Source organism: Manacus candei, unplaced genomic scaffold (assembly GCF_025592945.1).
Source record: "Manacus candei isolate 608988 ecotype Guabito, Panama unplaced genomic scaffold, ASM2559294v1 h1tg000056l, whole genome shotgun sequence".
Classification (NCBI taxonomy): Eukaryota; Metazoa; Chordata; class Aves; order Passeriformes; family Pipridae; genus Manacus; species Manacus candei.
In genome coordinates this window covers 11,666,054-11,682,919 of record NW_026138104.1, presented here as the reverse complement: position 1 = coordinate 11,682,919, position 16,866 = coordinate 11,666,054, and the positions used below count along the sequence as shown (strand labels likewise).

Here is a 16,866-nt window from a genome sequence, read left to right as displayed (position 1 = left end):
GGCAGAGGTCAAAGTTTTTCAGATTTTCTCCACGATTTCTAGACCCAGATATGTCCAGATTGGACTAATGCACTGTCCATGTCATCTGCCCGTTAACTCTACGTGCATTGATTTTTCACATTTCCAGAAAAGTTTCACAGCATTGTATATTCACAGCTGTGTATACCAAATGTACTTGCTTTTTCTTGCTCCTAAGATCTGGGAAATCCTGCTTTCTTTTCTCTGTTAAGGCAGTGATTCTTTTAATTTTATGAAGGATGGACACAGGCCTTCTTTAGTACCTCTATTTTACTCATCTTAGCATCATTTACATCTGTGAAGCTTCTCTCACCCACAGTACAAAAGTGCTGAGCAGTGGCTGTCTTGGTTACTGTACCGTGTATACACGTGAATAAAATTGTCCATCTGCAGTGTAATTTTGGAATACATAAATGTAACTTAATAGAGAAACAATTCCTGCCTCCACAGTCAAGTTTTTGCTGCAGAACTTGGAAGCTGCATAAGGATGGTCAACAGCCCTGGGACAGAATTCCCAATTTGGGCATACCCTAATCCTTGCGAAGGCACAGGAATCCACTACCTCCAGTCTTCATCCCGTTTTTAAGGCAGGTCTCTGAAGAATACACATTTGAAGTGAACCTTGCCTAATCTGTGTAATTAGCTAACAAGTCTGTTGTGGTTTAACCTCAACTGGCAGTTCAGCCCCACACAGCCACTCACTCACTCTCCCCACTTTGGGATGGGAGAGAAATTGGAAGAGTAAAAGAACTCATGGGTTGAGATATAGACAGTTCAACAGGTAAAGCAAAAGCTGTGCACACAAGCAAAGCAAAACAAGGAATTTGTTCACCACTTCCCATCGCAGGCAGGTATCCAGCCACCTCCAGGACAGCAGGGCTCCGTCACCTGCAACAGTCACTTGGGATGACAAACATCATGGCTCTGAACATTCACCCCTTCCTTTTCTTCCCCCAGATTTACATGTGGAGAATGGCACTATGTGGTGAGGGATATCAGTTGGGGTCAGCTTCTTGTGCCCCCCCAGCCTCCTTGCAGGTGGAGCAGTGTGAGAAGCAGAAAAGGCCTTGACACTGTCAGTACTGCTCAGCAACAGCTAAAACATCACCGTGTTATCAGCACTGTTTTAAGCACAAATCCAAAGCACAGCCACATACCAGTTACTATGAAGAAAATTAACTCTATCAGCACAAAGTCAAAGGAAGCAAAACTGAGTCACTTCTACAAAATAAAATGCATTTTTTACAAATAATGGATAGAGTGCAAACCCTCACTCCAGTGGCACAAGACCTAAGCTGACTGTAGAACGAGTGAATTCAAACACTTGGCCCGAATAAACACAAACCCCAGCTCTCTAATAAGGCCTGAAACAGGGAAATTATGCACAACTAGGATTAGCATTTTTCAAATTATATCCATATATAAGATGTGGGACTAATGTTTTCAGCTCACATAAAGACATGCTGTCTTCACTAACCACCCAACTCAGCAGAACTCTAATGTTCTTACACAATTTCCTTTGCAAGACTATCACCCCCAAGCATTGGACAGGAAGCTTAGGCCACAGACTAAGGTATTAGGACTTCTGATGTAATATTTAGACCTTGTTAGTTATCCATCCAAGAACTTGTTGGCTACAGTAGGAAGAGGAATTAACTTACAGGTTCACGGATTTGAGATTCTGAAGTCACAGAAGTAAACATCACAATGAGAGATGCATTATGCCATTAACTAAGCATTATTCAATACACATTTACAGTAAGCTCCATTCCCAGCATTTAATGCATGTAGCACAGAGATATTCTGTTCTGCTCATTCTCTTATTTTGAAATGCATCTTAGTTGCTTAGGCCTAGTCTTTCATCACATATCCAAGGGGAACGTAGGAATTGTCATAATGAGCAGGGACTGTAACCACCTTCCCTTCCTGCGTCACATCATGTAAATTAAACAGCATTTGTGGTATCAAAACAGTTTCCAACAAAAGGGTGCCCTGCTCACCTCATTTTATACTTCCTGGAGTTCATTTATGAAAAGCTATAAACCAGATGGCATCTTCACCACACCCACTGGTCTCTTCAGATCAAAAGAGACCAATCGAAGGTATCACAGGGAAATTTAATGTTCTATTCATTCTGGGGTTTCATACTCCTGTGCTGTCAAGTCAGAAGCCTTCACTGGCATTTTAAATTTGTTTTGATTTCTTTTCCTATAAGAAAAGAGGTGAAATTATTCCATTGCAAACCAAGCATTTTTAGCCAGCCATAGCAGGGGGCAGCTGCCTTCGTCACTAAGCAATTTCCTTTATATAATAAAGGGAAAAACACTGCTGAAGAAAGTACTGAGGTGCTGATGCCAGAAGAGACTAACTAAGTATCTGTGGGATTTTCTGAGGAAGAAGTACTCCTCTCTTTTTGGCAACTAGGGATCTCAGTTTTGTAACTCTTTATACCACTGCTACTTTCACCATTGAGTCAAGAGTTACTACATGTATGTGATGTAACTATATGGACCAAAAACCCCACACATTTTTAGGGACAACTATTCTGACAGTCTTATTTCAACAAGCTGATCTGTATTTCTGTATCCATATGTACTGGGCATCACCAGTTAAAAGCCTTTGCTATCCTACCTGCTAATGCAAACCAATTTCCATAAACAGAATGGTGAGGTGCACAGAGACTGCAAGAGCATAAGATAACTACTGTTTTTCAGATGGGTTTGATTGGGTCAGGCACAAAGAACAGGAGAAGCAAGATCCGTAACAGCTCAGTAAGTCAAGATTTTTTGTGAGGTAGTGGTAAGACTGAAAGCATAAATACAGGATAACAAATAGGTTTCTGTCTCCACAGAGAAGTAATCACACACGTCCTAAAGCTGTCAGCATCAGTGGCAAGTGGTACTGCAAATGAAGACAAAAATATCTTCAAACATTTTCAGATCTGCACTGATTATTAATTTATGTTGTTCATCTGAATAACATAACTTTTGAAGTTGACATCGGGAATCCACATAAACTAAATAACTATCTAGGTTAGACTAGAGATATGGGTTTGGGAACTTTACTGCAATATGCAATTTGTACATTGTACAATATTCAAATTTAAAACTTCCTCCCTAGCAAATTAAAAAAAAGTGAAGAATTTTGGGGTTTTATTCTGAGACTGTTTCACAGGTAGCAGTGAATTTTCCTTTACATAACATTGCTGACAACTAATTATTGACAAAAATACAACACACTTTAACAAACAAGTTAACAACGCTCTAGAATATCCTTCTGGGACTGTGTATTTTCAATTCCAAACAAATAGTTCACTCATTTCCAAGAGTTGTAGAATTACACTTTAGTTTAAGGCCTGTTTGTATTCTTATGCAATTGTTCAACTCTGTGAATATCCATAAAATATTTCTAGAGTACATTTGAAAGGTAGGAACTACTCAGAAATAATTTTTTACTTAATGCTAAATAAGGTAGAATATGCTAGCTGATAAAGAAGAGTAAAGAAAAGAGAAATAAAATAATCATTATCTAGTATTTAACAGTCATGGATATCTTTGTACTTCAGGCTTAATTATATCCACATTCACCAAAGCAGAAATATTAATGAGAACATGGTATTTGACTAAATATACTGCAACAGGCTCAGATCTAAAGACAAAGTTTTATTGTCTAAAATGGGATGTGAATGAACTTGGATATCTCAGTCTTAAGAGCTCTTGACATGGTTACAGTTTTGCTCCTGTTAACAGCTACAATTTTTTTAAGTGCTTATAGTGATGCTACTTACACTCAATCTAATCCAAACCCAGAACACAGGCCTGATACCATTAGGGGTTTAAATTAGCTTCAAAGTTGTAAAACCTACCTCATACTTTCAGACCAAACTTGACCTATGAAGCCAACAAAGCTATTATTATCCTTTAAAATGACATAATCCACACCTGGGATGTTTTTGGAGCACCTTCTGCGGCACAGAATCAGGACTGCTGTCCTGAATGCGCAGGATACATTCAATTCCTCCTCTGCCTAAGAACATTAAATCTTACCTCTCCTGAGAAGTCTTTAGCTACCACACTGGTCAGGGTCTGCCATCTGTACACCATCTCTACTTCCTTACCATAGCTGTTCCTCTCAGGACTTTTTCTTAGGAAAGGTCAGGAATTCATAATCTTGGTGTTGGGTGTATTTTAATTAGCTTTAGTTATTGAAAAATCAGCCCTGTCTTCCTGCCTATTCTCTGAAGTGCTTGTTTGTTCAGTGGAAGGAAAGGGACTTCATCAAGGGCAAATAACTCCATCCTCAGAGTTAGGGACCACACTGTGGAAATGCTGCCTGCTATCCCACTGAAATACAACCTAGACTTCAGAGGAATACCCATTGTTAGATAAGACAAATATTAATTCTATCAATTAACAAACTTGTCCAGGAGTCTGGAGAAAGAAGTCTTGGACTCTCCACGCCTACTCCTGTGAACTTTTCTGAATTTTAATGTAAGTAGTCATGTATTGTGTAGACAGCCTGTGCACACAGAGATCTAGTTATCACACTCAGGACTGGATATCTAGAGTTTAGACATGCAACAATTTACAGTACAGCCTAATGTCTGGTTCTTAAGATAAAAGTATTTCCCACAGCAGGTTCACAAATGCCATTGTAGTTCTCTTGGGTACCATCAGTGTAGGATGTTCTTCAAGGTTTCACCCCCTCTGGCACCTCTGCAGTGATGAGGCACAAGTACATCTGCAGCTCAGGTTCTGGCTCTGAAGGACTCTGTTCTTCAGGCAGTTCTGCTTCTCTCACCATTGGACATAGCTTCACAAACACTGAAGGAGAACCAGACATAGCACTCCAGACTCATTTTGTACTACTCCTGAACACTGAGCTAAGACAGTAGGCACTACTACCTTTTCCAGCCCATTTGTTGCAGTATATTCCTTTATTTTGCCACAGGTACCTACTGGGTTTGCCAGGCTTTTTTTTTTTTTTTTTAGCTTAGATGCTGCTTCTAGGTCCAACTAAGCTTTCTGCTACAATTATTGACTGATTTGAACAAACAAAACATGCTGATTTGGGCTAAATGTCACATAAATCACCTGGTCATGTATCGGCTACATTCCCTGTATTTTTTAATACCTTTAATCTTACATTACATTGCTAAAGATTCTAAGCAGATGACTTAATCGGGAATATAATCTTTAATCACATTTAAAATGCATTTAGTCATTATCCTTGTGATTTTATTCATTTGATAGGCTTATTTCCTTATCAAGTATGTATTTTAAAACCAAGCTGCTGTCTTTACACCACATCTCTACATTATTGCAAAGTTCATATTTGATTTTAATAGGACTGGTTTTGTATCAGCAATTCCATTAAGTGTGTTTCACTTTGCTGGGCATCAGCCCAAGATCCCAGACAACTAATCTCTAAAAAGTGACCTACATACTTAACCATTGTCCTGCTCATATGCAGCACTAATTGGCTCATATTTTATGTTTGATCTATACACAATTTCTCTTGTGCAATTGCATAAATCATTACAAATTAGTAATTTTTCCATATATGAAGACTTTTCAAAGAGTTAATTCAGACAGATAAAATTGCCCCATATCTGAACCAAAAATTAAGTTTATAAGACATGGTTAACCATGTTTTCCTCTGTCCCAAATGTAGTCTTTCTGCAATGAATAGTAAATCCATGTAAGCACTAGGTTTATTTGCTTAGAATTTTAGCAGAGGTAGGCATTGCAATCAGATTTTTTACATAATCTCCTATAAACTGATTCTTTCAGACTCTTTAGATTGGCTGCACATCTGAAATCTTGTATTTTCAAAACTTTTCCAGAGGGCAGAGAAGTGTGTGAGGAAATACTTGGGTTAGATTTAAAATCTGTTATGAAACTTTAGAGTACAGCTTTGATAATTTTATTATGGGGGTGTCCTCTTCTTGTTGGGAGAAAACTTTCCCTACCTTCAAATTTGAGCATATACTTTTACTTTACCTTAGTACACATGAAAAAGCTCTTGGACATCTTTGTAGGCATTCCCTTTGTGTGAAGTGTGTACAAAGAGGAGTAACAAGTTCCATTGCCCAAGGTGGAAGCTGACCACCTTGCTAGTGAAAAATTCAGACTTGAACATTGTTACCTAGAGGCAAGTAGGTCAAACTCTGCTGCAAGAGCCATGGCACTGAGAATATACTTTGAAAAACAAACTAAAAGGAGCTGATGGAAAGTGATACTTGCAGAAATAAGAACAACCTGAACAAGTTCTCTTATATCTGATTTTGGGCAAATGTGCAGGAGAAAGCAAAGTTTCTTTTGTGAGTAATTTACTATGGGGATGTGCTACAAGCGTGTCACTGGAGATGGCTCTGAGCTGAGGCCTGTAGATACTGCTGAGCATATTTGCATGAGTTGTTTCTCTTCTCCCCTCATCCATTTGCAAGTTGGACAGTGAGACCTCTGCTGTTAGTAAAAGTGCTTTGCTGTGTTATGAGGGAAAATCCTTTTCTGATCCTCAGGGAGTTAATGGCAAATGTGGGAGACCAAACAGAAGACTTAAGCACTTCCAGGGCTAAAATATCAGTTAAAAAATGTAGCACTTATTTATTTCATAATTGAAAGGGGGGGGGTGAACTGGAAACAGAAAAATTGATCTACTCAAAGAGCAAGAGCTAATATTAGCTGTTGTTTGAGCATAAAATTTCTAACCTCAGAAATGCTCCAGTCTGGGAAAGAGATCTACCACTGGCCAAACCAGCTACGCTGGAAACAAATGGGACAGCAAATCAACTTTATAAGCTTTGCAGTCATACACTGAAGTAAAAGTGGATACGACCCTCTTCAGACTGTATCAATTGCAACACAAACTTTTTAAGAACTGCTTTAAACTGTGACCAAGTTAACATTACATTTATGACTAGAAATTGCATGACAATAGTAATTGATCTAAATGTCAAATTATATAAATATTTAAATTAATCTCTTACTCAATAACAACAATTCCCAAACCATGTCTCTTAATTTTTCACTGAATAGGCCCATAAACTTACCATATGGAAATTCATTTGTTGTTCTAGATCTTGACATCACATGTCATGTATTTGGCTAATTCTCTTGAATGTTTAGGTGTTCAGTTCACACCTCACAGGTGCTATGGAAAAACACGACACAGTCCTATAAGAACTATGCATACAGACAGCCACTTGCAGACATGACTGGGGGGGACAGGATACAATACAATCATGGTCATAATGCAGAAGCGAGCAATTTATTAGAAGAGTGAAATCCATCTAGCCTGAAGAATGATTTTCTTCATCACTGTGCCTTTATCTTTTCCTGTGTTCTGCATTCCCTGTTTTTACCTCCCTCTTCTATTTGCAGAATGATATTTCCAAATACCTCAATTAAAACTGCATTATTTCATTTTCCCTTCACACCACTATATTTCAAAAGATACTTAGATTTTTTATTATATTTAATGTTTGTGATCTAGAACTAATAACTACTGAGCTTCAATAGCAGTATTTGTAATATCATTTAGATATCATTTGTAATAGCATTTAGATAACATTTTATTATTATTATTATTTCTATAAATTACAATTAAATGATTCTCATTTTGTCTTTCACTAAGTGGGACTATTGGCCAGGAAGACTATAAATTGAAAATTTATCAATATTAATTTTTTACCACTTAGAAGGCTATTAAATTATAAATCACTTATTTCTAACTACATATGAACACAGGAACCGCAGGAAAAATTAGTTTGTGTCCTCAATAGCCACAGAACACCTCACTCCCCATATCTCCCCCCCCAGGATACAAGAAATTTCCTACTTCTAGAACATCCTTTGGCTTTCCATCAGTTTGGAAATAAAGTGCAGACATTTATACTCCACAAGGTGTCACTCTAGAACAGCTGGTAAAAAAATAGTCACTTTTTTGCTTCAAACTTCACCCAAAAGGTCAGAAATAAATAGCATTTACATTGAAGAGTGAACTACCAGACTCTACTCAAAGCTACTACAATGCAACAGTAAAGGCAGTGGGTATTTTTCCTTTTAAATATTGTATTTTAAAACCAGTCTATTTTTAACTTATGTACCTAGCTGAAGTGTGCAAAATTGACAGTAACTTTAAATCTGGGAGAGCATTCAGCAAGTATATTATCAGGATACATGCCATTATCCTTTAATCAGCTACTGCTGGCTTGGTGAAGAAGCAGAGAACAACATCAGACCCAACAGCTTAGGTCTGCAAGGTATTTAAGCTTTTTAATAAAATACATTTTGTTTATAAATACACTGTCCTTTTAAACAAATATGATATATTCCATAGAAATTTGAACATCCTCCAAAAATACAAATAGTTGTCAGCAATAAAAGTAACAAAACCTCGCTTTCTATGCTTCACGTGCAATCAGTGAATTAATTCTCTGGAATCTAATAGGAGAGAATTCCAAGTAAGTTTTCTTATAGTTAACAAAGCTTACTTTCCAACTTTTCCTTTAGTAAGTCCATGCCCTCATTGCTAACTACCTATTTTCATGAACTTTTGAGAGATCTTTGACAAATCCACTTTAACTGACGTCAACCATCAGGTTCAAAACATACCAGAAAAAATCAGACACAGACATGAGCGACTGTCATCTCACAGGAATCGAGATTAGTACTTCAAGAAAATGAAAATCATCTATGAAAAAGAACAAAAAATGTATGGAACACGTCTGTTAGCATGGAGATAGCTATGGGTGACAATTTACACGAGACACAATAGAACTGGAAGCAATTTTGAAATGTTAATGCTTTTCATCCTGTGCTCAATACTGCAGAGCTCTGATCCCTGCATACACTAACAGGGTTCTTGCACAAAAAATACAGAAAAAGTCCCACAAACAAACTCAAAATACCTGCCTGCTTCTGTTACTCTGTAACAGTACAGCTTTCAAACACTTTGTTCACTCCATCCTGCCTTTTTTTCCTGTTTCTCTCTAGCTGTATTTCATGTTAGGCCCATTTCTAGTAGACACACTTCAGAAAGGCTAATTAGGTCAGGCCTCAAATGAGAGAAGCAGAAGAATGTCTATGTCAAAGATCTCAACAGATCTGGGCTGCTCACCTGTGTCAAGAAAGCTGCAGTTGCAGGCCCATGTCTGGATCTCTGACGTAACTGAAAACTTCACAGCTAAAGATGCAGGGGTGTAAGGATTTAAGCATTTTCTTGTTTGTATGGCAGCTGACAGACTTCAGAAAGCTTTTAGTTCACACAAGCAGGATCTTGGGAGAATGTACTTCTTCAAAATCAATTTCGTCACGCAAAATACCTCAGTATGCATTAAACTTAAAAATATGTTTGCAGTTCTCTCACTTCCGTAAGAACTAATGAAAGCTAGAAATGTGATGAATATCTTGCTGAGAAGAAAAAAAAAATCTTAAGAGAGCTATTTCAGAAAAAGCAAATCCTATGGCTTGTTAAACAATTCTGCAGCAGCTTTTACCTGGTGTGAGTACAAACACATTGGGGAGGGGGAGGGCAGAACCATGAAAATGAGAACATTAGAAGCCTCATTCAAGGATGTTTGGAAATCATATTTTTGAAGCCACAAAACAAAAACAAAGGCTTGGCTAGGTAACCAGCTTTCTGAATTGTGACATTTTTATAGCTATAATTCCATTCATGAGATGTGTTAATCACACCCAATTCCACTGATATAGGCTATTAAAGGAGAGGAAAAACCTCAGCAGTAACCATAACAAATACACTTCCTTTACTGTTTTTTCCATTCAAGTTAAACACAATACAATGAAGTTATTTTTTTCCTTAGTCTACATAAAGCACTCAACTCTCACATATTCTCTCTTTTTGAGACTTTGTTCATATACACAGCTTCTGCTTCATACTACTTCAAACAAGCCAGTTGCAAGAAGGAAGTTCTAACTCCAAAGTAGGAAAAAACAGAAACCTGAGAAAAAGTACTAGAAAAACTCATTAGACACAGAAGAAAGTGATTTTTGCTACCTGTCATTGCCTGCCTGAATAAGATGCTATCAAATTACCCTAGAACTTAAATAACTCATTTTCTTCAGTGTTGAAAGTAAGCAAATAATAGAACCAACACAGCTTTTGCCGGAATAAGGAAATCATTGTTATCGCTCATCCAGAAGAGCCTCAAAGTGCCTTAAAAAAAATTCCCAACCAAATTAAGCCCCCTCCCCACACAATATTTTATACATGAAGGCTGACAACCAAAAGGCAGTTACTTGTGTCAGCTGCTTAACAGCTCAGCATTCACTGCAGTCTTGCCATGTACACACCCATGCACTAAACAGAAAAGAATGTGGGCAAAATGAGTCAATCCAAACCAGAAGCTGAGCAGACCCCTTTGTTTTCTCTGAAGTGATACTTCATTCAGAAAAAGAGCACACTAAATTTAGCTATTACACTGATGTCTGCAGGATAACAGTACAGACTAGCAATTATGTTTGATAAGAACAGAAGGAAAACCAAATGGGAGACAACTTGCACTCCTTAGGACTGGGCTGTATCAATGCAGCCAAAAAAAATAAATCCAATAACTATTCTTCCAAACAGCAAAATCTATGGGAAATAACAATCAAAAAAAATCCCCTCAAAGAAACTAAATCCGCACCTATTCACACAATATGCTTATTTTAATCCCTTTTTCCCAGGTCACAACAGCTGAGGCTGTTCTAGGGAGTCGAGAGATCTGCCTGGATAGTCTAGAGATTTCTCTTTGCAAGTCTGCTTAAGAAACAGCTGTGACTCAAAGCTGTACCTTAAGAGGAAGCTGACTATTACATTCCTCATCACCCACAACTCTAGAAGATTGAAGACATTTTTCAAGAGACTATTCTCGCTAAGCTACATGAAAATCTATTTGAAATTAAAAAAAATTAAAAATCCATGTAGTCTTGAGTACAACTTCCTGTAAAGGCCAATCCTCTAGCTATCAGTAGTAAAGAAACGTGCAAACAGTTGTGTGGTTTCAGGAAGAGAGAAGAGTTTCGTACCCCAGGAATGCAGTTTTCTTACAGAAAGAAAAAACACAGTTATTTTGGCCTTTTTTTTCTGATAACGAAGACAACAAATTCCTGATTCTGACAAATCCAAGCTTGGGCACTGCTGAAATTCTCTTGTAATAAACCAACTTGGATTCATTTAATGTTTCTTTATTAAGAACAATAATGTGTTGAAAAGGTCTTTTCCCTGCACCACATCAAGCATTCTGTTTCACAAATCTGAACTGGAATCAGGTTCCTTTGGAAATTATATTGGTATCCAAAGCTCAGAGCTATATTTTTATTAGGGAAATAGGTACTTTCCAGTCTTGTCAAGTTACAGGGTGACACAACTGTCAAGTAGGACAATTAAGAGGGAACACCTCTTCAGTTACTGTTTCTACTCCCAGAGGTTGCTAAGAATGTAGAAAAAGTATCAAATTGTGGTAAAAGGCATTAAAACTAACAACACACACACACACTACAAAACAGAAGGCAGGTTTTGATATTGTGGTCAGGAAGTTCTTTGGAAAGAATACTGAACCCAAAGCCTAGTTCAATTGAATTCAAACCCCAGTTAAGTTTCAATTTTCAGATTTCTTCCATGAAGAGTAAGAAGTAACAATGAATTAGTTCCAACCATTTCCACTTATTCTGCCCTTTGAAAGGAAAACTAGCAAGCACAGGACTTTATGCATAAATGCAAGCTTGATGAACAGTAAGTCAAAAGAAAAATTCTCTTCCTGTTCATAGCACGTGTGGATTCTAGTACTGGCACACATTCAGGAACATTCAGGACACTGATGTAGAACAAATTGAGTCCCACAACTGATCTAAAATATGAGAGGGCTAAACTGACACTTTATTTTTTCTCTTTAAACTCAATGAAAACTTTATGATTTATTTTCCTTTGCAATCTAAACTGATTTGTATATCCTAGCATATATCCTATCTATTGCTTTAATCCTCTGACACACCTCTTGAACAGAGGTCCACAGCTACAGCATTCCCATTTCACCAAAGTATTTTGGAACCTAAGTTTTTTGGTATTATTTCTCTGACAAACCCCAGTGGTACACAGACTTTTCCTTCAAATCTTTATTTAATCTCAAGTAAGTATCTCAAAGTTTTCAGTGTACATCTCTCAATCCAATTCAGAACTTTGCAGGGTTTATTCCTTTAAGTAGTAATCTGGCAGCAGATTCTTGGCATTAGCGCACACCTGCCTTTGCCCATTTTGACATAAGTTATTTCCTTCATCACATCTTGGTTCTCCTTTTACCAACTGTAGATTTTAAATGTTCTTATTCAACAAATTTGCTCATTCTTACTTTAAAATACAGAAATGTGTGTTGCTAATTCTTTCAAAATTGTTATACAGAACTGAATTACTGAGAATGAAAGAATAATGCATCCTTTTTTCCTAGTCATAGCCTAAATGAGCCAGCTTTTCTGCAGCTGGTTCTCTGAAATAGGATATTTCTCCCTGGTGCAGATAAACAAATCAAATGGAATTTTCCAGAATGACCATACGCCGGGAGCATTTGCGTTTAGCTTCCATTATTAACAAAACACCCCCTCCAACAAGTAATCATTTAAATAAAAAATAAACATTAATCAAATGTTTTAAAAATAGGGCGGACTACTCCGTGCATAAGGAATTGGCTGGATGGATGCAGCCAGACAGTTGTGGTCAATGGCTCTATGCCCAGGTCAAGGCCTGTGACAAGTGGTGTCCCTCAGGATTCTGCCTTGGGCCCAGTGCTCTTCAGTGTCTTTATCAATGACATAAAGAGTGAGATCAAGTGCTCCCTCAGCACAGTTGTGGGTGACACGAAGCTGAGCAGTGCAGTTGACACAACAGAAGGATGGGGAGCCTGGACAAGCTTGAGAAGTGGGCCCATGAGAACTTCATGATGTTCAAGAAGTCCAAGTGTGAGGTGCTGCAGAGAAGGACATGAATGAAAAGCTGGTCATGACTCAATGTGCTCTGCAATGGCTGCACAGAAGGCCAACTCCATCCTGGGATGCATCAAAAACAGCATGGCCAGCAAGGAGGGAGATTTTGCCCCTCTCCTCTGCCTTTGTGAGATCCTACATCCAGCTCTGGGGTCCTCAGCACTAGAAAGGCATGGACCTGTTAGAGCAGGTCTGGAGGGAAGCCACGAACATAATCACATGGCTGGAGAATCTCTTCTATGTAAATATGCTGAGATAGCCATGTTTCTTCATCCTAGAGAAAAGAAGGCTCCAGGGAGACCTCACTGGGGCCTTTCAGTACTTAAAGAGGGTGTATATAAAAGAAGAAAAGCAACTATTTACACAGGCAGACAATGATAGGACAAGGGTGGACGATTTTTAAACCGGAAGAGGAAAGATTCACATCAGATGTCGGGAATAAATTCTTTACTCAGAGGGTGGTGAGGCACTGAACAGGTTGCCCAGCAAAGCTGTGGATATCCCATACCTGGAAGTGTTCCAGTGAAGCAGATATTTCAAAGTTTACTTTACTTTTGTTCCAGAGCTGCAGCAGAGCCCTAGGGGCCAAAAGGCAGCTTGTTTCCTCTTTAATCAACTGATGTGGCTGCGAGAAGTGAGAGAGAAGACTTCTTCTTACAAACAGTCTCACTTACGTACCTAATAGGACTTTCAAAAGATTCGAGAAAGTTATCCTGTGTATTCCAAGTAATTTGGGAAACAAGAAAAAAAGATATACATAAACCAACCCATCCCAACAGGGTCAGAGTGAAGTGGGTTAAATGCAAATTCAGTTTAAATTAAATTAAGATGTCTCAGTGACTTCAGTATGATTCCATCCCTCTTCCCCTCCCCATACACACACTCCCCCCTCAGTAAAGCCAATTAAGTAGGAACCAAGCCTTTCTTCCTACCACATCAGTAAGGCAATGGTGCTATTAGTTCCAGCAAAGTTCCCAAATACTCTCCTCACAGACTGTACTGGCCAACAAACAATTAGATCACTCCTGAATTAAAGAAATACCCAGAAGCTACTTTGCATAAGCACTATTTTCTTTCAAAGCACAATGGAAAGTGGCACATTCTGTATTTACAAGAGCTGTAATCTACTTTTCAGAACACACACAGGATCACTCTCGAGGAGAAAAGGCAATGCAGAAAGAACCGTGTCTTGCAGAATATGCCATCTAAGGAGCCTTTCTGCTGTGCCTTTTGCAATCGGATATGTCTGTCACATATTGGCCTCATAAGCCACCAGCGTGCCTGTAACAAATGTGGATAGAGCCTTCCCAAATCTTCGTTCGCGAAGCCCAGCCATGATGAATCTACTTTAAACATGGGTTTATTTTAAAGATCTTCAGCTCTCAGTTATGGGCTATTTCAAAACCCAGTGAATCAGCAAATAGCTACTGTTTATTGGAAAGTTTCCTTCTTTAGGACACCTTTATCATCACTCAGTAGTTTGCTGAAATTGTGAAAAAACTGCACCATCAGTCTTTGCTATAGGCAACTGTCCACAGGTGTACAGAATCAAGACTGTGAAGTATTCAGGATGTAAATTTAAATTTTGATATACAGACCTCTAATAAATCAAATATTCTGCAGACTACAGAAAATTGAGATAGCAGCCATATAACAGAGAGCTTCTTACAAGTATTTACAATATGCTTAGCATCATGTCATGAGCTTAGGTGTGGTTTTTTCCTTTGTCCTCTTCCAGATACTCATGGCTTTTAAAGCAGCTCAACCAGGTGTTTAAAGGAAATCAGACACTACACAGGTTAAACAACATGGTTCTATTAAAAACTATCTTTAACCATGGCAGTCAGTGACAGCAATACAATACTTTTTTTCCACAAAGCAACTAATATAAAAATATGCCATAAAATCATCTGTAGACTAGTATGCTAGTATACATACATATAATCATAACATTCTTTTATAAACTCTTTCCTGAGATACCTTGGGTGGTTTGATTTTCTCATATTACTGGATGCATCATCTTTATAATTCATCTAAAACAACTGTGAAATATTTTCTATGTGCAGGACACTCAGTAACATGTAAAAAGTAGTATGTAAATATATGGCAAAGAAACAGCTCTTAGAAATTATGCGCTTTTTTACTCTGATATATTTTTTAACATTTGGCTCCTTGGGAGACGGAAGGGAGGAGCATGAAAAACCTGAAATTAGAGCTATGAATTGACAAAAAGCAGGAAAGCATTCAGGAATGTTAGGAGTTGGAATATAATATAAATGACACAAAGAGAAAGCCATAATTCACATTGGCTATGTATTGTCTTATAAAGCAACTGGACATATCTTAATTCACAGTATAATAAATATTTTTACTAATCTGTTTTGGAAGAGCAAATGTCTTTTAGGGTTTCAAGCTCCTGTATAAGTTTCTTGTTCTGAACTTCTAGCACTGCAACACGACTCTCCAGACATTTTATGTATTCTTTCTTCCGACGTCGACATTCTTTAGCAGCTTCCCTGCAAAAAGCAGAAGTAAAAAGTGCAAACAAAAAAGCCATTTGCATGCCATTAGAAAGCTCAGCAGAGTATGGAGACTATGACAGAATTCCAAATTTTGGAATATCTCCCAAATCAGTCTGACAACACTAAGCAAAACTGGGTTCCACAAGGGCCTCAAGTGTCTCTTTCTCAAGTTCATATGGCAATCTGTAGAATTGCTTCCTCTCATGCCTTGATTAAAGTTCATAATAAACGAGGTCCAAATGAAAGACAGTTATTCTGCTTTATGACAATAAAGATCTTTGAGGGCCTTGAGTTCCTCAATGAGAGTCTTGTTTTGGTTTTCAAGCACAGCCACACGATTTTCAAGACATTTGACATATTCTTTCTTCTTTCTGCGACATTCTCTGGCAGCTTCCCTGGAACCAATACAAGGCAAATGACTACAGGAACAGCCACAATATGGCAAAGACTGGATAAATGCAATTACCTGCAATCCCTGTGGTTCCACAATAACAACAACAACAACCAACTGCTGGATTGCACAAACAGAACATAAGGTAACAGCCAAAAGCAATAACATAGTTAAAATACAATTCAAAACAACTAGAACTTGAAACTAATTCAGCATCACCAAATCTGAAGATGGAACTAATACACAGAAGAACTGAGAAAAATAGTGAGTAAATGATAATGTATTGACTTGAATTGTACTAAACATTAGGATGGAAAGCAGCATTTCTTCTTCCAGTCACATTCCATTTTGTGTGTTTATCGGGAGCATTGTCTTCTGCCATCAAAATCTTAAAACCAAACCCAAAGAATTTACTTTCAGAAAACACAAGCATAACACTACTCTCTTCAGATAAAAAGCTAGATGCCAAGCTCACTAAGTGCTCTAAGTTTTTACCTTAAGGTAAGAACATACAGTAAAATTTTAGCCTTAACAAATACAATCAATTAGCATTTTAGAACTGGCCATCTGAGCACATTCACATGGGTCTGTATTTTTTGTTAGTGGCATATGATAGCCTGAAGCCATTCTCATAGTTCTGCTCAGAAGTCTGTTATATTGAAGCTAAACACTTTAAATAGTGTTTTCAGAGCATGTGACTAAACAAGCATTCAATTCCAGAAGAAATATCAGAAGTACTGGGAGTCTACTCCTTTACCACCTTGGAACATAATAAACTGTCAAACCATGAGAGTAATGTTTCAGCAAGTTATGAGCTATAGCATAGGCACTAGTTTTAAAACTGAAGAGAGGAGAAACAAAAGGAAGCGCAGCAATGCAGTGATTCTCATGAGTAATTTAAAATAAAGGACAGGCATGAGAGCAAAGCAATACCATTAATTCAATCATAAGG

At 37.8% G+C, this 16,866-nt stretch overlaps 1 protein-coding gene across 8 annotated transcripts in view; it reads right to left on the bottom strand.

Moving 5' to 3' along the window:
• Positions 1 to 14,800: 14,800 nt before the first annotated feature.
• Positions 14,801 to 16,866, bottom strand: part of CREM (cAMP responsive element modulator) — a 35,395-nt gene continuing 33,329 nt past the window's right edge. For 4 of the 8 annotated variants that reach the window (XM_051802496.1, XM_051802494.1, XM_051802498.1 and 1 more), the window contains one exon: positions 15,301 to 15,918. In XM_051802496.1, the coding sequence (XP_051658456.1) occupies positions 15,774 to 15,918 (145 nt within the window). In that variant the 3' untranslated portion in view covers positions 15,301 to 15,773. Of the gene's footprint in view, positions 15,919 to 16,866 lie in introns of all 8 variants that reach the window. The other 4 variants (XM_051802495.1, XM_051802499.1, XM_051802501.1 and 1 more) reach the window with 2 other exon arrangements.